The 22,304-nt window shown below is 50.5% G+C and overlaps 10 protein-coding genes across 10 annotated transcripts; 4 read left to right on the top strand and 6 right to left on the bottom strand.

The window, feature by feature from the left end:
• Window positions 1–183: 183 nt before the first annotated feature.
• On the bottom strand, window positions 184–1,431 carry N7518_000359 (putative DnaJ domain protein Psi; the record flags this gene model as incomplete). Its single annotated transcript, XM_057181287.1, has 3 exons — window positions 184–480; window positions 539–1,227; window positions 1,284–1,431. The coding sequence occupies 3 exons, from the start codon at window positions 1,429–1,431 to the stop codon at window positions 184–186; spliced, it is 1,134 nt and encodes a 377-aa protein (XP_057046637.1).
• A 51-nt stretch (window positions 1,432–1,482) lies between these two features.
• N7518_000358 (uncharacterized protein) lies at window positions 1,483–1,887 on the top strand (the record flags this gene model as incomplete). The annotated part of the gene is made up of 1 exon (XM_057181286.1): window positions 1,483–1,887. One exon carries the CDS (start codon window positions 1,483–1,485, stop codon window positions 1,885–1,887), a length of 405 nt encoding a protein of 134 aa, XP_057046636.1.
• A 360-nt stretch (window positions 1,888–2,247) lies between these two features.
• Window positions 2,248–4,155, bottom strand: N7518_000357 (putative C6 transcription factor; the record flags this gene model as incomplete). The annotated part of the gene is made up of 1 exon (XM_057181285.1): window positions 2,248–4,155. One exon carries the CDS (start codon window positions 4,153–4,155, stop codon window positions 2,248–2,250), a length of 1,908 nt encoding a protein of 635 aa, XP_057046635.1.
• A 168-nt stretch (window positions 4,156–4,323) lies between these two features.
• N7518_000356 (uncharacterized protein) lies at window positions 4,324–5,155 on the bottom strand (the record flags this gene model as incomplete). Its single annotated transcript, XM_057181284.1, has 2 exons — window positions 4,324–4,565; window positions 4,621–5,155. 2 exons carry the CDS (start codon window positions 5,153–5,155, stop codon window positions 4,324–4,326), a joined length of 777 nt encoding a protein of 258 aa, XP_057046634.1.
• Window positions 5,156–6,027: 872 nt separating this feature from the next.
• Window positions 6,028–7,395, top strand: cpa1 (carbamoyl-phosphate synthase (glutamine-hydrolyzing) CPA1; the record flags this gene model as incomplete). The annotated part of the gene is made up of 1 exon (XM_057181283.1): window positions 6,028–7,395. The coding sequence occupies one exon, from the start codon at window positions 6,028–6,030 to the stop codon at window positions 7,393–7,395; it is 1,368 nt and encodes a 455-aa protein (XP_057046633.1).
• Window positions 7,396–7,595: 200 nt separating this feature from the next.
• Window positions 7,596–9,210, bottom strand: N7518_000354 (uncharacterized protein; the record flags this gene model as incomplete). Its single annotated transcript, XM_057181282.1, has 8 exons — window positions 7,596–7,803; window positions 7,863–8,027; window positions 8,087–8,347; window positions 8,403–8,512; window positions 8,577–8,898; window positions 9,037–9,049; window positions 9,103–9,131; window positions 9,182–9,210. 8 exons carry the CDS (start codon window positions 9,208–9,210, stop codon window positions 7,596–7,598), a joined length of 1,137 nt encoding a protein of 378 aa, XP_057046632.1.
• Window positions 9,211–9,280: 70 nt separating this feature from the next.
• Window positions 9,281–11,087, top strand: cwc2 (active spliceosome conformation promoter CWC2; the record flags this gene model as incomplete). The annotated part of the gene is made up of 9 exons (XM_057181281.1): window positions 9,281–9,330; window positions 9,381–9,800; window positions 9,865–9,942; window positions 10,037–10,062; window positions 10,116–10,144; window positions 10,214–10,281; window positions 10,332–10,457; window positions 10,513–10,549; window positions 10,608–11,087. Coding segments are annotated over 9 exons (1,314 nt in total), but the record flags the coding sequence as incomplete, so codon positions are not given.
• A 341-nt stretch (window positions 11,088–11,428) lies between these two features.
• cpcC (putative protein kinase (Gcn2)) lies at window positions 11,429–16,500 on the bottom strand (the record flags this gene model as incomplete). The annotated part of the gene is made up of 7 exons (XM_057181280.1): window positions 11,429–11,727; window positions 11,789–12,227; window positions 12,281–12,705; window positions 12,761–13,763; window positions 13,816–14,145; window positions 14,197–16,263; window positions 16,321–16,500. The coding sequence occupies 7 exons, from the start codon at window positions 16,498–16,500 to the stop codon at window positions 11,429–11,431; spliced, it is 4,743 nt and encodes a 1,580-aa protein (XP_057046630.1).
• A 1,461-nt stretch (window positions 16,501–17,961) lies between these two features.
• Window positions 17,962–20,173, top strand: N7518_000351 (uncharacterized protein; the record flags this gene model as incomplete). Its single annotated transcript, XM_057181279.1, has 2 exons — window positions 17,962–18,007; window positions 18,060–20,173. 2 exons carry the CDS (start codon window positions 17,962–17,964, stop codon window positions 20,171–20,173), a joined length of 2,160 nt encoding a protein of 719 aa, XP_057046629.1.
• Window positions 20,174–20,563: 390 nt separating this feature from the next.
• N7518_000350 (damage-control phosphatase ARMT1 family protein) lies at window positions 20,564–22,290 on the bottom strand (the record flags this gene model as incomplete). Its single annotated transcript, XM_057181278.1, has 6 exons — window positions 20,564–20,794; window positions 20,856–21,715; window positions 21,783–21,895; window positions 21,961–22,091; window positions 22,151–22,221; window positions 22,269–22,290. The coding sequence occupies 6 exons, from the start codon at window positions 22,288–22,290 to the stop codon at window positions 20,564–20,566; spliced, it is 1,428 nt and encodes a 475-aa protein (XP_057046628.1).
• Between the last annotated feature and the right edge of the window lie 14 nt (window positions 22,291–22,304).

The following is a 22,304-nucleotide window of genomic DNA, read 5'->3' as shown; positions in this document are numbered from 1 at the left end:
GACTTCACCAGGTGGAATCTTCCCAAGGTTGTATTCATATATTGTACATAAAGACGGCTTGTCAAATGAAAGATAAAAATGCTTATTAAAAAGTTCTCATACAAAAGTTTGTTCGTGTCATTGTCATTAAATACGCCCTCTTTCGCCCCAAACGCCAGGTATATGCAATTAGACCGAATCCTTCTAAGGCAGCACATCCCGGAGAATATCTTTTTGGGAGCTAGTCAAGCTAGTGGGGAAAGTGACGTTGGCGCGGATGATTAGGTCGCCGCGGGTGCTGGGGTTCTTGGAGATCACCATGCCTAGACCGGGGTAGCGCTCTTCATGGCCCGGCTGCGTTGGACCGGGCTTAGACACGCGAATTGATTTTCCGTCGATGGTGCGGACAATGCGTTCCCAGCCTGTCAGTGCTTCCTTTAGGCTGAGATCGACCGTGGTAATAAGATTGTCACCAGAACGCTTGAAAGTAGGATGATCGATCTGTAAAGGGTTGTTAGCAATGGTTCAAGTATCTTCATAGTTAGGAGCGGTCTCATACCTCTTTAACAATGAGATGAACATCCTGTCGTCCTCCTTCTTCCTGATCTCCAATATTTCTGTACTTGATCTTTGAGCCAGCACGCAGCCCAGGCTTGATATTGGCTTCCAAAGTCACCTCCTTAGTAGTGAGCCTGCCCTGGTGGTCAAAGGCCTTGCTCTTCGTCTTGACCTTCTTAGATGTACCCTTGTAGATTTCCTCCAAAGTAAGAGGCAAGTCTTTCTCGATGACAGTCGGTTCAGGGGTAGGTGCGCGCGGCTTTGAGAATCCCGGACGACTGCTACGGAAGCCGCCGCCTCCACCGCCGCCGCCCAGTCCTCCTGCGAGCATGGAGATAAGATCTTCTTCATCCATGCCGCCCATGCCGCCCATACCACCCATGCCGCCGCCGCTATCCTTGGCAAAGCTGCGGAAGGTGTCGTTGGCATCGCTGAAACTGAAGCCGCCGCCACCGCCAGGGCCGGTCGAGAAGTGGAACTTGCGGCCTCCTCCACCGCCTGGCATGCCTCCGGGCATTCCGCCGAAGTTGAATCCACCGGGCATGCCGCCTTCAAAGCCAGATGGGCCGCCTCCGCCTGACCCTGGTGGGGGAGGTGCAGGGCCGCCGCGCATCAGATACTCGAGGCCGAACTGGTCGTAGACCTTTCGTTTTTCTGGATCAGATAGGACTTCGTATGCTTGAGAGACCTCTGTAATGAGACTGTTAGTCATGCGTAACAAACCGAAACTGTGCGGGATAACGTACCTTTGAATTTATCAGCAGACGAAGGGTTATCCTTGTTCTTATCCGGGTGGTGCTTCAATGCTGCCTTCCGGTATGCTTTCTTAATCTCGTCTTGTGTGGCATCAGGCTTAATGCTCAACACGTCATAGAGTTTGCTCTCGGCAACCATATTGCGGGGTAAGGTTGTGTTTTATGTTAAAATGTAAACAGCAGGTCAAAAATGGTGAGCCTCGAATCGGAGGTGGACACTTATGAACCAACGATGAGGGAAAAGATTCCTGCGTGGGGGGTGAGGGATGGTACGGTGTGCCTCTCGAATGATGTAGAAGGTTCGAAGCGGAAAGACGGATCGTATGTAAAAGGAATTGAGGATTTAAGGAGTGCGGAAAGGCACGGGTTGGAGATCATGAGACTGGAGAAGAAACGAAGCTCGAGAAAATCCTGCAAGGAACTGGAAAAGTACTTGAATGTCAGTGACCAAGGTGGTCTCCAGGTGGGTGACGTCAGCGGTGAAGTCTTGACGTGTGTGACTTGGGCCCATCGAAGTTTCGAGAAGCTTCGATCGAACAGCAACTCGGCCAATTCGACGAGAAATGCTCAGGGGAAGGGTTTAAATACTATTTAGAGGCTCTGTAGGGTAATATTGCTTTTTTCAATCTGTTTTAGGAGATGCAGGGGACTTTTTGGCTGCTTGTTGACTGCGATCTACAATTCTACCGTTTGTGGAGTATAACAACGAGGATACAGGTCCCACCGACCAGACATTTGGAGGTACCTATCTTCATATATCCTTTCATATCTCGTATTGATCATTTATCTCCCTACTTCCACAATGCTTTCCGAGATGGAAAAAAAAAGAAAAGAAAGTGAAGACGAAAGAAAAGGTGCGAATGGGTTTATAGTGGCCGGAATCAGGAAGAAAGGTCTTATCGGTACTCCCCGATATAAACAATTGGGTATCAACTCCGAACTCCGTCAAACCACCTCAAATCCCCATCTCGGGTAAAGGCCATGGGACATCCGTCATTAAAAACTGATCTAGATCAAAGTTCTGCAGACTAGGCATATCAATCATCAAATCACCCAGCCACGAGAACTCCGCATCTGATACCAGCACGTCTGGCGCAACCTGCTGCTGCCTTTCATTCTGGTTGGCTAACGCGGTCTGTGCAATCTGCCTATCTTTCTGATCAACCGCTGGAGCCGCCGCCGCAGCATTGACTCGCAACACCTCAGCAAGAGCACGTGTATCATCCTCCTTTCGCCGCTGATGCAATGCAATAAGTAGGTATGCCGTGGAATACGCCTCACGCATAGAAGGTGTATCATAGGCAGCGAGAACTTCGCGCAGAGTCCGCATCGCATCAGCGAGCAACGCCAACGCAGCCCGATTGTCAATCGCTAGAAGTGAGCAGACGACCTGAAAGGGAACGTTGGCAACTTGGTGCCAGGGGCAGCTGGAGGCGACCATTCCTCGTGCAGCACGGAGCCCACGACCTGCCAGTGCAAGGACGCGGTCAATGAGGTTAGAGGATAATGGGCCGTGTGGATTTAGGGCGCGGAGACGGCGATAAATGCATAGCATTAGGTTGCATTGGACTAATATTAGCGAGGGTTCGGAATAGAGGAGATCCAGGACGGAGGCGAGGGCTGCTTCGAGTTCTGGGAGATCTTGTGGTGACGGCCCTGTTGGATCGAGGTTTTCGGATAGTGGGAGGAGGTGGAAGAGCTCTGCTCGTGGGGCTCGGGGTGGTGCTTGCTGGGGTGGATTGCGGGATTGGGGTGTGATTGTAGGAGAGGGAGCTGCGGCACCGTGGAGGACAACGCGGGAGCGACCAAGGTCGAAGGAAATCCATGTGTTGAGATGACGAGCCATGCCAAAGAGTCTTTGCCTGGTTACGGGGTCGCTGGTTCCCTGTCCTATATCGCCATCTTGTGTCTCGGGCGGTGATGTATGGAGCAGGCCTGCTGCTTCTGGGTCTGAAGTTCCAAGATGTAGTCCTGCAGCCTCGATGAGATGCATCAGTGTACAACTGGCCATCCATGCAGCATGTGGTGAGGCTGTCATGCGTAAATACGCAGCACGCAACACCCAGCCTGTCACTATGTCGACCGAGGGTGTTTCCGCTGCGAGGATAGTCTTATCCAGTAGAGTGCGCGCTGTCTCAATGAGTCGAAGTTCCACTGCTATGATCTCGCGCCGCGAAAACAGATACCCAAAGGCAGCCACGCCGCATAGTACAGCATCATAGGGGTGTTCCGCAGAATCATTAGGAGATGACGAAAGTTCCCAGCGCTGTACGATTCGAGTAAAGATAATTTTACGGTCCAGAAATGTATAGCATGGATCGATCTTCTCGAAGTAGATTGCTGCTAGCCGCCGCATCTCTTCCTGTGTGATAAGTTTGGTGATAGTCGTCGGCACCGTGACAGGCATCGAGGGAAGCGCCGAGGATAGTGTTGGCGATATCCGTCTCTCGCCGATGTTCCAGGCAAACAACTGCAATCGTGGTGCATGAGCCGGGTCAATTCTGAGCCCAAGTTTGCGAACAAACGCGGCGCCAGAATTGGCCTGTAGGGAATGAGTTACGCCCTCTGAACTGCTTGTACAGCGGGGAGAAGCCTGCACTGTAGCGGCCTGTTCCGTATTGGCTGTGGCGCCGACGGTATTTGGAACTGCATCGGACCAGCCATCTGTAGGTCGTTCACTGAGTGACAGGCTCGCTCGGTACAGACTATGCGATATGGCGCGTTTCTTGCGCGCACTGTATTGGCATTCCGCACCGGTTTGGGCGCAAGTGCTACAGGGCTGTCCGCCTGAACATTTGCGCTTTCGTGACTGACACAAAGTGCAGGCTAAACGCGAACGCTTTCGAGGCATTGACTCGGACATCTTTGAAAAAATACGGGGAACATTGCGGGGGGTTGAAAGGGTAACATGGTGCCAAGCAAATTAAACATCTTCCCCTTTTTCATTTTGAACTACACAACTACACGAAACTTAACTACATCGATGTACGAGGTACACTTTTTTTCATCTCTTCGCCATTCACATTTCGGGTTAATCCCCATATTCTCTTCCATCCGGATATCTCATCATCCCCTCAAGTTCCTTTAGATCTGGCATTCCCGATGGCCCAGGCATATACAAGAGGTTTTCCCGGAGGGTCGTGCCATTCCACCATATTTCGTTCTTGTGCAGCGCTTCCATGATCTTCGGCGCGTCGATGTACGTGCGGATTTCGACCATCTGACCACGATACCAACGTGTGAACCAAACATTGATGATATCGAACTTGTCACCTGTAGTGGGTCAGCAAGTCAGCAATGCTGAAGATAGGAAGATTTCCTTGCTCACCAGAATTCATCACGCCTTTGAACTGAATCTCCGCCACTGACCATGCAGCGTTACACCCGCCATAGATTCCCTGGGGGTGGATTTCAAACAGATCTGCATGGTCAAAAAACAACATGCTGACTCGACGCAGGGCATTGACGTAGAAGTGCATTAGGTCGTTGTAGTGTCCGGCGATTGGGTGATGTCCGACGACGGTGAAGCTGACATTCTTGTGGATCAGCGTAAATAGCTTGCTCATGTCTTTCTCGAGATGTTTGAACGAGTCCCAAATGTGTGGTTGAGACACATATTTGCAATCCGTGGATGGGTTCTCGAACTTGAACCCTTCTCGGTCATGGGGTATTGGGTCGTCCACAACTCCGGTGCCATTGCACTTGCCATCTGGGTCAACAAGTCCAGTGCCATCATCACATCCCGACGGCAGAAGTGGGCTCTGGCTGTTGTCTCCGGGGATTGAGAGAATAGAGCGTCCAAAAGTCGCCGAGGGCAGGAGCAATGCCAATAGGGCATAGGATAGATATTGAGTCAAAATCATTGTTCAATTCTTGCAATGAGAACACCAGGCTAGCTATCTTGATCATTCTTTCTCGTATACAGCCTGGTTCTTATAGCTGGTGCTACCTGCATTTCAGTAATGTGCCGTATGCCCGTGGCCGCCAGCGTTGCTTTCTACATTGTTACCCTTAGTCTAAAGGAACTCTATGTGTGACACAACCAAACCTACCGAAATTTTGTGATTGAACGGCGAGTTTCCTATACAGAAGACCGAAAATTGAGCATCTCCGAGTGGCGAATGGCGCGGGCAAGGTGCAGGGCTACTGCAATGTGCCATTGGCTGTGCCATTGGCTGTGGCAATAGTGTGGTGTACAGACAAAATCCAGGCCATCAAACGGCCTCGACGGTTGATATTTCCTATCTTTGAATCCATCGAATTTAGGTAAATGTGATGATCCCATTGAAAGGCTAAATAGTTCTCTGTGCCTGATAGATACCAATCTAACCACATCTAACCATTGTCCAGGCCGAACCCGGCGATTGGATGAGTCAGATCTAAGCCGATAACAGAATTTGACGCCCTCCGATTGGCCGACACCGGCAAAGTCGGTGAGAGCACGTGCCCACGGAGTCGGGGTGAAAAACCTCTTGTTTCCTTCTTTTTCGTTTTCTTTCTCATTATTTCTCTACTCCAGATTTTCAACGCAAAAGATCTCCATGTTGCACTAAATAGCAACCCCCTCATCTCTCTCTACCATACTCTGACTGCCACCTGCTAGTCGCGCTTATGTGTTTGGCACCCTCGATCTTCACCTCCCAGGACTATATCTCGGACCACCTCTGGAAAGCCAACATCAACTGAACAGTACAAAGCTTTCTACTGAATTACAATTGTTACTTATAAAATAAAAATGATCTCCAACCTCTTCAAGGCAATGCCTGCCCGGGCTTCTGCCTTCGCCTCCATGAGCCGAACCTCTGGTCAGACTCGCTTCATGGCTACTGTGCGCCGTGCCGCTATGGAGCCTGCTACCTTCACTATCCGTGATGGTCCCATGTTCTCTGGCAAGTCTTTCGGTGCCCGCTCCAACATCTCTGGCGAAGCCGTCTTCACTACATCCCTTGTTGGATACCCCGAGTCCTTGACCGATCCCTCATACCGTGGTCAGATCCTGGTTTTCACCCAGCCTCTGATTGGCAACTACGGAGTTCCCTCCGCCGAGAAGGATCCCAATGGACTTTTGAAATACTTCGAGTCTCCCAATCTCCAGGCAGCTGGTGTTGTTGTTGCCGATGTCGCCGAGCAATACAGCCACTGGACTGCTGTCCAGAGTCTGGGCGAGTGGTGTGCCCGTGAAGGTGTTCCTGCCATCTCGGGTGTCGATACTCGTGCAATTGTCACCTACCTGCGTGAGCAGGGCTCTTCTCTGGCCCGTATCACCGTCGGCGAAGAGTACGACGCCAACGAGGATGAGGCTTTCACTGACCCTGAGCAAATCCACCTGGTGCGCCAGGTCAGCACCAAACAGCCTTTCCATGTTGCCGCTGCTGATCCCCACTCCCACGTTGCTGTCATCGACTGTGGTGTTAAGGAGAACATTCTCCGCAGCTTGGTCGGTCGTGGCTCCAGTGTCACTGTCCTGCCCTTCGACTACCCCATCCACGAGGTCGCCCACCACTTCGATGGTGTCTTCATCTCCAACGGCCCCGGTGACCCAACACACTGCCAGGACACCGTCTACCACCTCAAGCGTCTGATGGAGACCTCCCAGGTCCCCATTTTCGGTATTTGCCTAGGCCACCAGCTCCTGGCTCTGGCCGCCGGTGCCAGCACCATCAAGCTGAAGTACGGAAACCGGGCTCACAACATTCCCGCTCTTGACCTTAGCACTGGTCGCTGCCACATCACCAGCCAGAACCACGGTTACGCCGTTGATGCTTCGACTCTGCCATCGGACTGGAAGCCGTACTTCATCAACCTGAACGACCAGAGCAACGAAGGCATGATCCACAAGTCTCGTCCCATATTCAGCACCCAGTTCCACCCCGAGGCCAAGGGTGGTCCACTCGACTCATCCTACCTCTTCGATATCTACCTAGACTCTGTGCTGAAGTACAAGAACAGCCAGACTGGCCTCTACCCCCAGCGTGACAGCCGTCCCAGCCCTCTGCTGGTCGACCTGCTCGCCAAGGAGCGCGTGGGTGTTCAACCCACCATTGGCCAGCAGAACGTGGTAGCCGCTGCCGCTGCTTCTGCTGCCATTGCCGCTGCTGCTTAAGCAGGTCAACGTATTGCAGTAGGCGTTCTGGTTTTTGAGGGTTCAATTGGTTGCCTTGGTGAAATAATTTTATTTTTCGTATTTTTTGTTCATAGATTCATGCATGGCATATGAAATCAACAGCATTAAGACCATAGTTTCATGTCCAAGCTCTTTGTAGTCGTATCAATATTTTCATCATCGCTTTCGATCTCTAAGTTCTACTTGGCCACTATAGATACCACATCCTCATCAGCAACCAAATGTCCCAATCCTACCCGCTGCGGAATATGTCTCGCGCTCGCTCCCCACACCAACGCATACTTGAATGTGTCCTTGATTGTGCGATGGATCTGGTCACAAACATCCTCAATGGTGGAGTCCTTTCGTACGATGAGCGCCTCATCGAATTTAGGTTCCTCTCCCTTCCTATAGATACGAGAATCATCAGCCACGTTAATGAAACTAAAGTCAAGGATATATCATACCGTTTTGTGTAAAGCCGCATTAGTCTCAGTTCCTTCCAGATGCGTTCGACAACGTCTTGCACGCCGAGGTCAAGTTCGCAACTCATGACGGCTGTGTGAGGTTCGCGGGCAAGGGCATCAAGGAACTCGAGGCCGATGCTGTCGACCTTGTTGTAAACGTAAAGACTGGGAGAAAGATTAGCATTTGCCAGTTGGATATCAATCATTATTAGTGTCAATCTTACCAGCGGATGTACTTCCGGTGGTCCTTCATAATCACATCGATAAAGTCGTCGATCGTGGCTATAACGGAGCCGCAGTTAGTGATTTGGCCTGGCTTTTGTATTAAAGCACCACATACCATTCTCATCTCGTACGAGTACCTCGCAGTTGAGAATTTTGTAATCCCGGAGCACGTTGTAAACCAACTTTTCATCCAAATGCTTTGGGGGTGGGCGAAAGAGATCTTCATGCCACCGGCCTTTTTGATTTTCAAGTAGATATTACTGGGATTGTATCAGTTTTGACTCTGCGCAAAACTTCGGGTACAGTATAACATACGGCGGCTCCTTGTTCAACCGAATGCCCACAGCATCCAGCTCGGCCTCGAGCAAGGCTCGCTGTTCGGCACGCTTTGTAGCGTCCAAAATCATCAAGATCAGATCACTTGTCTAGAAGCAGGAATCTTGTCAGTATTTCTGTATTCTTTCCTATTAGGAAAGCTAGCCCCCTCACCTTTGCGGCCGAAATGACCTGCCGACCACGACCTTTGCCCTCGGAGGCACCTTCGATAATACCCGGCAAATCCAAGATTTGAATCTCAGCGCCACCATACTCCAGCACTCCGGGAATAGCCGTCAGCGTGGTGAAAGAGTAGGCTGCAGCCTCACTCTTGGTCTTGGTGATTTTAGACAGGAAGGTAGACTTTCCGACAGAGGGGAAGCCAACAAGAGCCACTCGTGCATCGCCGCTCTTGCTGACATCAAATCCCGCGCCGGGGCCACCGCCAGCACCTCCCACTGGCTCCAAGAGCTGGGCTCTTAGCCGGGCAAGTTTTCTGGGAAGATTGTTAGTTTATATTCGAAATTGAAATTAGAGCATTCAGACTATACCCTTTCAATAGACCCAAATGGTGTTCTGATATGGAGATTTGGAAATTAGATCATATTCTCCCCTGATCAAAATGATATCTTACCTGTCGCCTTGTTCTCTGTGGGTCATTAGCGGGGTGATATATAAGTCTGAAGATAAGAACACTTACTCTGCGTTCGACGCATCTCATCCTCGATCCTGTAAAAGATCAGTAAATTAGGCCGTCCAGCAATTAATAAGAAACGTACTCCTTGATCTTTTCCGTGATGTTCACCATCTTGTCGGTTGAGGCTCGTCGCCTGTGAAATCACTAAATATTTTTCTCTGATGCTTCGTTGTGCCTCAAGAGAGGGAAATACCAAATCCGATGTGCCCTGGCGCACTTGCCAAGCCTTATGTAAGCACCTCAGTTGGAACGGTCCAAGACGTCGACCTTTTTTTTTGAAGCTCAAGCTTAACCTTCCAAGTCAACATCTCCAACACAAACACGACCATGGCAGATACATCGGTTGCTGAGCCACCAGCTCCCATTTCCACCAACCCCGAAACCCTTGAAGTCAATGCCGAACAGACAATTGTGGCAACAACCGGCGCGGACGAGACTGTGCAAGGAGAGCAGCAGCTTCAGTCGGTCAAGAAGACCAAGATTATTCGCAGGAAGAAACGCCCAGCGAGGATACAAGTCGACGCGTCAACCATCAAAGCTGAGCCTGCACAGCAGCCGGGACTCGACTATAATATTTGGTACAACAAGAGCGGCGACAACGACGACAAATATGGCCTCAGCCAGCCTGCGCCTAGTCGCTGCAATATTGCGCGTGACTCGGGATACACTCGCGCTGATCGCATTCCGGGCTCGTTTTTCTGGTAGGAAATTTTACCCTTGCGCATCGCGGTAGATATTTGCTAATCCTTTTTCCGTCCTATCTAGCATACATTTTGCGCGAGGTGTCTGCGTGAAAGGTCAGGATTGTGAATACCTCCATCGTCTACCGACAATTCATGATATGTTAGTGATTCCCATGTCGTACACGATTCGAGCATTCTTTTACTCTGTTGGACTCGTCGGATACAAAAGAACCCGGCTAATCAATGATTCTTAGGTTCAATCCGAACATGGACTGCTTTGGTTAGTATCCTTGCTGTTTGATTTGAAAACAGGCCACTGACTCCAGACTATAGGGAGGGACAAGCACAGCGATTACAAGGAAGTGAGTATTCCTTTGTGACTGGGAGATGATGCTTCGGTATAAACATATGGCTAACGCTACTTGAAATAGGATATGTCCGGAGTAGGCTCATTCACACGCCAAAATAGGACAATCTACGTGGGTCGGATTACAGTTTCGTGAGTACCTCGAAAGGTTATACTTCATCTTCTTGCTAATCAACATCCAGCGATGACATCGAGGAAGTGTGTTCCAGACATTTTGCGGAATGGGGTCAAATCGAAAGAACAAGAGTACTTACCGGACGGGGCGTGGCTTTCGTGACCTATTCGTCAGAAAGTAATGCGCAGTTTGCGTAAGATACCCCTTCCCAAGCTCTCTGTTTGTACCGAACTAACATATGACTAAAGTCTAGCTGCGATGCAAAACCAAAGCTTGGATCATGAAGTGAGTTCAACATTTCAATCCGCAAGATGTGTTATACAAAGGTACTAACAACAAGTAGGAAATTCTTAACGTACGATGGGCAACGGTCGATCCGAACCCGATGGCACAGAAGCGCGAGGCACGCCGGTTAGAAGAGCAAGCCGCCGAGGCTGTGCGCCGGGCTCTGCCCGCAGCTTTTGTAGCAGAGATCGAAGGCCGAGATCCCGAAGCCAAGAGGCGGAAGAAGATCGAGGGGACTTTCGGACTACAGGGCTATGACGTTCCAGATGATGTGTGGCATGCCAGAACCCGTCAATTGGAGGATGCAAGCCGGGCCGCTCAGCTAGAGGCACCTCAACAACCGATGATGATCGAGTCTGCTTCGGTTTCGGTGCAGGAGCAGGAGCAGCAGCAGCAGCAGCCTCAGAGTAATGGCATCTTCTCCAGCTCTGCTCTTGCAGCCCTACGGGGTCTTAATGGCGGAACGGTGACGACCCAGGCACCCAAGGCTGTTGGTGGATCGTTAGTCGGCTACGGCAGCGACGATGAGAGTGACTGATTTACGTGCAGTTTGTGCGGCACCCTAATCCATCATGATTGTGAATTTTTTCATGTACAACAGCAACGATACCTCTGTCAAAATGTTTATTTCTCTCTGCGTCTCCATACAGGATATCCGTAAAATATTATTTCTGGGCGTCATTCATCATCACTATGTATGGTATCATCCCGAGCACTCGCTAAAACACAACATTGAGAGCGTGTCAACCAAAACGAAATATATCCACCCATAAACCAAATGCAAACACCACGAGTCTCATCGATCCGAGACTTATGCTTAACCTAACTCCCCTTCACTCTTCCTCCCATGAGATCAATCAGTCGTAAATTCATTTCTCGCTAGGGTCCCAGGTCATAGTATACGCAGGAGCCTGTGCGGTAGTTGTAGATGAAAGCATTCGTGTAGCTTTCTATGGTATCATTTGTGCGACTCTCCATGGCCAAGTCAGTGAGTAGCTCATGCACTTGACTAAGATACTTCCGCTCTGTCAGCGGTGCGTTCTGGATCACGCTGCGCCAGCTCTCTGCGTCAGAGAGACGCGTGTCGCGAATAGCGTCGAGAACTTCGTCGCGGGTGTCGATGGCTGCGACAGGGCCGTTGCGGGCGTTTTCGGCTACTTCTCGAGAGGAAAGAAGGGCTAGAACACAGTGTATCAGTTAGTATACTGGACTGGATCCCCACTTGAAGCATGAACATACCTGACTCAACAATGTTCCTTCGGTTCGTCTTCTTGTTTCGGTGCTGGGGGATGAGGATGCGCACATCATTGGCCCGTTCCTGGAACGCAAGAGCCTCCTGCTGGCTCAATTGACGGGACTGGCGGGGATCAGGAGTTCCCTCGCGATACTGGCGCGCCTGCACTTCTGATCGAAGCCACTGCACGAGTTCAGGGAGGCGGATATCGAATTCTTCCTTGCGCATCAGATTCCGAACTTTAAACCCACGCTCCTTGCTATCTTGCTTGGCGATTACAATGCACCGGTGATTGGAGTCTTTGTATTTCGCTAGAAGCTCTTCGAGGGACGAGGCATCGACTGCAAGCTCCGCGCTTATATTGTTTGACCAGAGTTCTTCGATGAGTTTAACTCCTGTTGTGCGGAGGACTGTGGGGTCAAAGCTGGCAACAAGTACATTACACTTTGAAGATCAGCAAAATTACATCAAACGAGTCGAGATGGGATGTCACTTACCCGACGGGCTGTCCAGTACAACTCAGCGCTTGTCTCTGAATCTTTCGACGGAGTCTTGGCCTTCAGGTAATCGATCATCGATGACCGTAGTAGATCGGAGCCGAGGTTGAAACCAACAGCATGTGCTTGAGGTCGATTTGATAGGCCATGAGGTGAGAATTCCTGAATCAACCGGTCATATCTGCCACCTGCAGCAAACACGCCGCGTCTTTTGCTATCAAAAATACACTGGAACAGAATGCTACCGCGGTAGAACTTGTCATGAACGCTGCTGAGTGGGTTGATGTAAATCTTCCGTTTCACGCCGAAACTCTGCAAATAGGTCATGAGCACGTTCAAACGAGCGAATATTGGTGAAATCCGCTCCGCATATTCAGTTCCTTCCATGATAATTTGAAGTCTGCGTTTTGTCTCCTTCAACGAGTCTGTATCATATTCATTAGCGTGTTGTTCCCAATATGAGAAAGTAAGCTTAAGTACCTCTGAAATCGAAACGGGCAAGGTCATCCAACGAAGTTGAAGCAACACCAATTGCCGGGGCCCGAAGTTCACTTCGAATCTTTTGCATGTTATATTTTCCAACATTCAGCTTACTGAGAACCTCCTTTGCCTTGGGGATTTGAGTAGGCGTGACGCGACAAAATTCCATGATAAGCTGGAGTAGATCGGAGTGGTTGACGAGGAAGCACATCGGAGTAGACCGCAGAGGTGGGAATTCCTCAATTATTTCGTCCAAAACTTTGATCACTTCTGCCTCTTTTAAGGCTAGATCCAGGGTATTGTGGGACACAATATCAAAGTCAACTTCGCGGTGAGTTTGTGGTTCGCCACCATGTATTGTATCCCTGTAGACTGTGCCGAACGCAAATGTCTTCTCTAGTGAGTGATCTTGTCTTGGAATTGCTCGTGCGTTTGGAAGTGTGAGATCATATGGCAGCTGTAAAAGATTGCCAGATGCATCCAGCACACGTACTGCACCGTTGTTGTAATGCTGAGATCGAGGAAAGAGCATTTGCCTTGTTGACTCGACAGCACCATGTCTTCGAAATATCGAGGTTAGCTTCTTCTTAACCAAGCCCTGGACAAGTAGCTCGTTCGCGGCCGGTACCGCATGCGAGTCTATGTCCCAAGCAATATCTTCGAATTTCTTAGGCGACTGAGAAAAGATAGCTGATAGAATCTTTTTGTAGTCGGGTGAATTTGGATCCGAGAGCAGATGCACAATAGCCCGTCTGAATGTCTCTTCTTCGACCTGCAGAGGTATCTTTCCGCTGGACAAAAGGTCGGACGCCGTGGGGCGTTCACTCGGATCATGGCTTAGAAGAGATTCGATGATCTGGCCCTGGAGCAACTTATCGGATTGCTGGAAAGCGGGCGGAAGAGTGTGGTTTTTTTCTCGAATTTGTCGAAGAGTTTGGTCTCGTTCCATACCAGTTGGCAATGGATAACACATCTCGAAGAAGATTACACCGAGTGAAAACATCTAGAATGCGTGAGCAGGTAGTCGTGGTGCCAATTGTATATTCACTACTCACATCGACTTTCTCATTGTAGTGCCCCGAAACAACTGACTTCATCTCCGGTGCCACATAGTAGGTTGTACCCAAACTACGAGTGAAATCTCCTTCGAAGTCGGCGGCTGCGGACGAACGCACGGCCGTCGTGAATTGGCCACTTGTTGCAAGACCAAAGTCACCAATGCGGGGATTGTTTGCAACGTCAATGAAAATGTTGTCGGGCTTCAAGTCACGGTGTATGATGCCGTGACTATGGATATGGCTCAAGCCATCGAGAATTTGCCGGAAGAGACGCCATGAACGCTCGATATCATCGCACAAATCATCCTTTATTAGATCGCGCAAGGTCTTGGGAATATTAGTCTAGAACAACGAGCAGAGCGATATTGAAACACTTACATGCTTCTCGCAGTACTCCATCTGGATGTAGAGTGTCGTTACGATAGGCCTGGCATAAGAGCCAGATCTCGCTCGGCTGAGCTCAACTTCCTCCACACTTCCGGCATCAAAGTCGCTATCATTTTCATTTACCCTGTTCCTCTCTGGCGTCTCTGGATAAGCGGGGTCAGATAACGTTCCTTCGTTTTCATCGTCGCTGTCTGATGCGGCAAACTCTATTTTTGGATATCCGCTGGAGCTGATGAAATCGAGGCCTCCTGTACTGAATCCGTGATCATGGCTAGCAAACGGATCACCTTCGGTGGAGGACATAGCCTCTTCCTCGACGTTATTGAAGTCCTCTTCAAGCCAAGCAGCGTAGTATCGGACAACATAGGGATGGTTCAGCCGAGATAGCAGCATGGTTTCGGAAAGGGTGTCTTTCAACGCTGCAGCCGATGTTTGAGAGATCTTTTTTATCGCATATAACCGACCATCGAGCTTGTTCCGGGCTTTGACTACCTGCCCAAACCCACCACGGCCTAGCTGGCCTGTCTCGTCGAAGTCTTGGTGATATCGTGAGAAAGCCGGCACGGGTCCAAAAGAGTCTAGCCGTGGCTGTCTCTGCATGGACACAGATCCCGATGCCCTTTCTCGCATCTTTAACGGCGCATCCACGCGGAAAAACTCTGACGGTTGGAGCTGGAAAGCAGTCGGACGCTTTTTGGGATTTGGGCGAAAGAATTCACAAAGCAAATCTTGCAGGGGCGGCGAGAGCCCCATAGACACCATCAACTGATTGGCGGAGGTGTACCTGAGAAGGACATCCTTTCCAAAGCCCATCTGAAGTAGCACGATTCCAAGATCCCAGACATCAGTCTTCATGGAGGGAGCAGAACCTTCCTGTGTTAGCTCTGGGGGTAGCCAAAGTGGTGATTTTGACGCCGCGAAAGAGGTTTTTCTACTAAGAGAGTCGGGCAAGGCTTCTTCGACGTTGGACTGCAGTTTAACGATAGTTTCACCGGAAGGAGTCCTGAACAAGAAGACTCGGCCACAATGAATGTTGCCATGCACAAAGCCGCTGCGGTGGTAGAACTCCAGAGCCTCGAGTAACTGAATCATCCAGCCGCGGAGCATGTCAGCCGCTACGGTGCCCACAATATCCAGGAGCTCGGAAAGGGAACCCTTGTTGGCATATTCGAAAAGTGCGAAGACGGTCCAAGAATTATCGGATGAATCCAAGTGGTCTATTGGGCGATTGATTTTAAAGCCCACAAATTCAACAAGGTTGGGGTGTCGCAATCGCTTGATTCCCTCTAACTTGTCCTCACTAGTGCGCATCTGCTCACGGAATGTCAATCCTTCGGAATTATTCTCGACGAGGCAAAGTTCCTTCAACACAAGCAGCGGGACGTAGCATCGGCTTTCAGACACAACAGGCCTGACGGTGAAGGTCTTTTTGCACTGTTCGCTTTGCAGAAGGGTCTTGCCATAGACGGCGCGGAAGACCAGCGGCTGCTCATCGGTGTCATTGACGACCAACGGAGGATCAAAGCAGATGGCGCCAGGTGTATTTTCCACAAGGTCATCAGCATAACTCATATCCACGCCGCCAGATCGACTCTTTCGTCTCATAAGACGAGCCTTGTTCCGCTGTCGCATCTTGTCTTGAAGCATTTCTTGCAATGCGCGCTCTTCCTCGACAGCTGCAGCCTTCTGTTTGCGAAGTTTCTCTTGTTTTTCTAGGTCTGCGCGCTGAAGAGCAGCCGCCTCTTGTTCCATGCGCTCCTCTTCAAGGCTGGGTAGGTCTTTGTCCTGTGCCTGTGCCTGGGCAACATCCTCTAGAACATCTTGGATGGACACCGCCAGCTCGTAAATCATTTCACTGCCGAGCAGAGATTTTGGCTTGTTGTGTAGAATTTCTTGTATCCGGGAGCGCGCTCCATCGCGAAAGCCGTCGAGGTTTCCTGGTGAGAGATTTGGGATTGTTTTGGGATATGTAGCGGGGAGTTCGACCAGCAAAATGAGGAGTACGTCTGGATTCGAGGAGGAGCGCAAATGGAGCCTGAATGTCACATCGGAGGATTGCTAGAGTGTACGGGTTAGTGACCACGAGGGGCCCAAACAGCTTAAAGAGACACCCACCTGCCAGGCCGACCGCCTATTTTCTACTTCTTCAAAGTCGTCGCCATAGATTGAGCGCAGAGCTTCCACCTCTGTCTGGTGGATTTCTCGGTAATTGGTTGTAAATACGGGGGACGTCACGGAGGAATCAGACGTTTGGTTTTTCTGGCGGGAGGGCTTCTTCCTCTGTTTGGGAGACATCGCGGGGCGTGGCGAGAGCTCGCCCTACAAGCGACCCTGAGCGTCGTGCGACATGAGGGCTAGTAATAAAAGATGAAAGGGTTATGGGAGGTTGAAAGAAATCGGGCAGTCTTTTTTCCCTCGCCTCTGAGGCTAGACCAAACAGGCGGTCAGATAATACGCCCTTCCACTTCTAGGGTGGAGATGCTTAGTATAAATGACGACCCAGTTGGTTTAACTGTGGATTTATGGATTTACCGCTTGTATTCTACTGTGGTTTAATTTCATCTCATGCTTCTTGCGTCTTGTGTTTATTTCAAGTCGTTCACAAGATAGCCCATGTGTCTATCGCCTTGTCTATCATCGCCGTCAAGCCAAATCACCAGTCCCTGCCCAATAGTGGGCCCAGATATTGTGAGATAATGAGCTGGTGAGCCGGTGAGCTGGCATATTGAGAAGGGTGGCAATTATCGTCCCTGCAGTCGATCATCTCTGCTAGTGTTGTCTTTGTTCCTGTGACTATCCACAATCGAAGACATCGAGCAACAAGCTGCTAGCCACAGCAATCATTGGTGCGTATCCGCAATGATTCCACTATCCTTGGCCCTAGGTCCAACACACAGACCCATCTGCAAATGCGACGCTGCTAGCGGCAATCAGGATCCAGCCCAGGTTGAGGGTGCCGAAATACGAAGCCACATATATAGCAGCCCCATGAAGATGTCCCGGACTCCATAGATTGACATTAGACTGTCGGGCCTCTGCTTGTCCACCACTCTGTACAGAGTTAGGTGGCTGGAACTGGAAGAAAGTGAGAGCATGTTCTGGACGTAGGATGGCGTTGACACCGAATCCGACAAATGTGGTTGCAATTGCGCGGGCAGTCAAGCGGAGAACAACCAAACGGGAAAGAAAGATATTGTCATGCCAAGCCAGTCTTATGTCTGACGTTTGCGTAGTGTCTGCAGTGGCTTGCAGCTTTCAAGGACTTGAGCGCCGTAAGGGACCACAGTGTAGTCTTCGAAGTCATGGGAAAGACAAGAATTCAGGGGATTTCTTATATAAGACCTGAAGATAGCATAGATATTTGTAAGATGCTCTGAGAACAATCAGAACTCGAAGAGGAAGAATTGATCTAAGCAAGGCTGGTACATAGTTGTAGACTCCAGATATGCCAAGTACCCCAGGAGGGTACATATGGATGTCCACTCCTCTGTACACGCACATGTGTACTCTGTACACACCTGTTATGGGCAACTCAAGGCCCACAAGCGAATTCTTCTCGGAATAAATGTGGAACAAAAGAAGGTGAAGAACTTCTCCCAAATCCCAATCCTCAAAAGTCCAAAACCAAGTGCCAAGCGTAAACAAAAGGAACACGAGCTTATCGATAAGCTTTTTCCGACCGCGCCGACCATAAACATCCATTAGACTTTCGATTGGGCTTGAACTTCGAGGTTTCTTCCACCCCCGGCAGTCAAAATGCTGGACTGGATTAAGGGGAACGATCAAACCGCACAGGCTACAGGTGTGGTGATTACTTCGACCTTTGAAGCCATTGCTCTAACGTGATGCTACAGATGACTCTAAGCTGCTAGAACCCCCTGAGACCCCAGGCCATGTCTTTGCCATTCGTGCATTCAAGAGCGCTCTGTTTGGCACCCCCGGAGCAGAGGACGATGGAAAAAACGCGTCCCCGAGACAGTCCGGTCACCAACGAAGCAAAAGCGATACGATAACATCCGCGCCAACTGATATCAAGACCGACGCGAAATCAGGCGACGCGACTTACAACCCCACGGGATCCCCTACGAAAAGCATACTTGTTACACCCGGAACCGCATTGCGTCGGAAGACGGTATCCTTTGGCGAAAGTGTCATCGACAATGAGGGGAAACGCCCCGGCTCGGCCAGTAAGCCGGCCAAGACTCCACCAAATCCTTCCGGAGCCCTCAGTACCCAGTGGATGTCTGGGTCATCAGATGGAAACGGCAAGCCGAGGAGCAAACTCACCCAGACACTCATGAATGCACGCGACAACGCATCCAAGAACTCCGATCCGGCCAAATCTGATGAGAACACACGGGAAACGAAACATGCCATGGGCTCTGGGTCCAAGGATACCCTCGACGAAGATGTCACCATCAATCTGGATGACCCTCACTCAGAGTCAGGCAAGTACTGGAAAACTGAATTCGATAATTACCGTGTGAAAACCAATCGAGAGATTAAGAAATTGATTCATTACCGATCGATTGCCAAATCCTACGCTCGCAAGAAGGATACAGAAGCTATGCGGCTGGCCGACAAGCTCAAGGAGGAAGAAGAAAAGGTCGCCGAGATGGAAAGGCAGGTGTCACGGCTTGCTTCTTCGATGGTCGGGGAGGGATCGACAGGCGACAAGGAGCAACTGGTTCAAGATTTGACCAAACAAACCGCTCTTGCATTGCAATATAAGCAGCAGGTTACCTCGTTGCGCAGCGCCTTAGAACGACATGATGTCGTAAGCGATGCGGCAAATATCACACAAAAGAAAAAGGAAGAACCTCCTTCAAACGCTCCAACGGAAGAGCTTCGCAAAACACAGCAAGAATTGGAACAAGCCAATGCCAAGATTGAGGAGATGAAAAAACAGCAGTCCGAACTAAACAAACTTCAAGACCTCGCGCAGAGCTCAGAAAAGAAAGCTCAAGCACTCGAGAAAGAGAACGACACTCTAAAACAAACACTAGCCCGAGTGAAGCAGGAAATGTCTCGATATGAAGGTCGACGAAAGGACAAGGAAACAAGACTGAAGCAGAGAGAGGCCAGACTGGAGCAGCGGATCCAAGAATACAGAGAAAAGCTCAAAACGGTCTCCCAAGAGCACCGTGCCTCGGAAGAGAATTTGAGAAATACTTCTGATGCAGAGCGCCGCCACATGCAGAAACAAATCGACCTTCTGAAGCTGCGACTCGGTTCTACCGAACGCTTTCCGGCATTACCTTCCACGGAGCGGCAATTCCTAAGTCCTCGCAAAGACAACACAGACGTGCAGGCGTTTGACTTTGACTTTGGTGACCAGGACATTACCGATCAGGACCTTGAGAAACCCGAAGAAGAACTCACCGAAGATACCGAGCCTCCCCCAAGCCCGAGTCCACGCTCCAAATCACGACCTGCTCTGCGCAGTAACACCTTGGGCACACTTAGTACAAGACCGATTACCCGAAACATAGTCGCAGATGACGACGAGGTGACACATTATCTAAACGAAATCCTCCTGAAGCCGCAACTCGAGGCCCGTACTGCCGCATTGGATCAAATTCCCCCGTCCTCGCCTCCCGATATCTCAGCCCTGAAGTCGCTGAACCGCACATACTCAAGACGCCGACTCGGTGAAGGTCAACGGCTCTATCGGAATCCGAACCTGAACCCGAACCCCCCTGCGGACGATGATACTCGGCTCAGCAACCGACACACACAACGCGAACGTACCCACATCAAATCGACCCTCGATTCAATGTCTGGCCTCCCTTCTCGCAGCCGGTATTCGGGGTATGCCGTTTCAGCGGGCGAGCGCGTGGGCAAGCGGTATGGGTTTACTGATGTCCAGCGTGAAGCGCTCACTCCTGAACGAATTGCCGCGGCCAAGTCACGGCTCAGGCAGAAGGACAGTCGTAAGATCAAAGCATTTGGAAAGGAGAATCTTTGACGTGTTTACTATGGAGTCGCCTGATTTGGAAATAGGGCATAGCTTAGCATTATGGGGTGGTGTTTGGGTTCATGAGCGTTACTCTTTTTCGTCACCTTGTTTCTATCTACGTCTTCAGCGAAGACAATTGTTGTATTATTGAATCGGTGACTCTTCTCTAGTCTCTCGATCGGGATCGCTCGTAGGCACTGTTGCCAAATTCTCGCTGCCTCCGGGATTGGTACATGGCTATTGTATCATATCACACCTTTATTCAAAATCTAGATTAGGTATTATCTTGTCTACATCCAGCTGTGATCTTTCACTATCTAGTTCACCTACAAAGGTTCCATATCGGTATATTCACCCAGTGTGCAACGGAAAGAACACGGTCGGTGGTGCAGTGCGCTCTCAGGCCTTACCATCAGAAAGCGACACGACGGCCCATTTCCCGCCCCAAGCCCACTTGCGAGACTCAGCACCGCCGCCTCCCGGCAGTGCGCGGAGCTTCTCGTCCTCGCCAGCGGGGAGACCGACAACGGGATCAGCCTTGCAAGTGCGGAAGGCTAGAACACGGATCCCCGACTTAGGGCCAAGCGGGCCGATGGCTTCTGTGAAAGGAGTGGTGGGATCCCATTGGGCCTGGATATTGTTAGCAAGAAACACAAAGCGAAAGAAAGAAAGCAAAGAACACTGGACTTACATCATTGACCAATTTTCGGTAGTTCAGGTCGCCCTTGAACAAGACAAGCTCGCTTTCCTTCAGATCTTCGAACAGCTCCGGTGCCACGAATGGCATGCGCCAGTAACCGCCCTGGGTGGTCCAGAAAGCGTGCGGACGCAGGATCAGCTTACCATCCTGGTGGAACTGGCTCCACTGCTCGAAGAGGAATTGCACGTCGGAAACCTCCTTGTCGGAAAGAGGGGGGAATGTCTTGCCCGAGCCATCGGGCGCTGTATAAAAGGCCTGCGGGTCGACCATGCAGTTAAGCAGATCGGAGAAATCCTTCGGGGTGACATCGGACACAAACCACGGTAGACGCTTGGGGTGGAGCACGACGCTGGTCGCCAGTCCGGCGGACAGCAAGTATCCAGCGAGAATCAGATCAACGAATAACTCAAATCCGGAGTTGTCTAAGACGATGTCGACGCGGCGCTCGCCGTCCTTCTTCTCTCTCCGCGCCTTTTGCATTACCCCGAAAGCAGAATCCAGGTCGTTGACAATGATGTTCTGCTCTGATGCTTTGCGCGCCTCAGAGCCCTGTAGTTTCTGGATATCCTCGTAGGTGAGAGATGTCAGAAGTGACAGATCGGTGGCATTACCCCATAAGCAGATCTCGCACATCTCCGAGAAGAGAAGCTTCTCGGCCTCGTCGATTTCCTCTGGCGACTTGTTTTCTCTTGCTTTTCCAGACTCGGACTCTGTCGCCAACTCACGGTATCTCGCAGCAAGTTCTAGTACGGCGGGACGGGACGACTTGAATGTATCCATCTTCTGGCGGGCGAACACGTCATAGCCCTTCCAATGCTTAGACAACGCGAAAAGGGCTTCCATGCGGCGGTCTATGATGGTCGTTGGTCAGTATTGCCGTAATCTATCTATTCTCTGTTGGACCGGGGTTGGGCTTACAGAGGTAACACTCTGCATAAAGCCAGGCCACATCGTGCCAGTGGGGGTTTCCACGCTCCTCCAGCTCCTTGTTATACGAAGCGATATCTGGGTGTCCGTCGTCGTCCAGGGGACTATCCACAATAGACACGTTAGGTGAAGCTCCTATAGCCCCGGTATAGAGGATGAAAAGACTCACGTGAGTTGTCGGTCATGCTGAAGCTCATACTTCAACGAGGCCAATTTGGCGATAATGCCCTTGCCTTCATTTGCCTTCTCGCCGTCCTTGACAGCTACAACGGTGCGATGAAGGTCATCGATAGCGCCAGTCTAGAGTCGTCACACATATTCAGCAATTGATCCGGTTATCGATTGTCTGCCAAGCTCACGATAATGACAGGCCACCGTTCGTTGGCCGAGACCGAGGCAAAGCTCGATTTGTCGGAGGTGAGGTATTGAGCTGCTCGGGTTAGTCTAGTATATTTATAGCCGAGCAAGAATACTTACGAGTCTTAGGATCGAATTCCATGACTGCTATGCAAG

This window comes from Penicillium psychrosexuale (assembly GCF_028828465.1).
Source record: "Penicillium psychrosexuale strain IBT 29551 chromosome Unknown utg000001l, whole genome shotgun sequence".
Lineage (NCBI taxonomy): Eukaryota > Fungi > Ascomycota > Eurotiomycetes > Eurotiales > Aspergillaceae > Penicillium > Penicillium psychrosexuale.
Note: the sequence above shows the minus strand (reverse complement) of the source record. Positions and strands in the feature narration are given on the sequence as shown.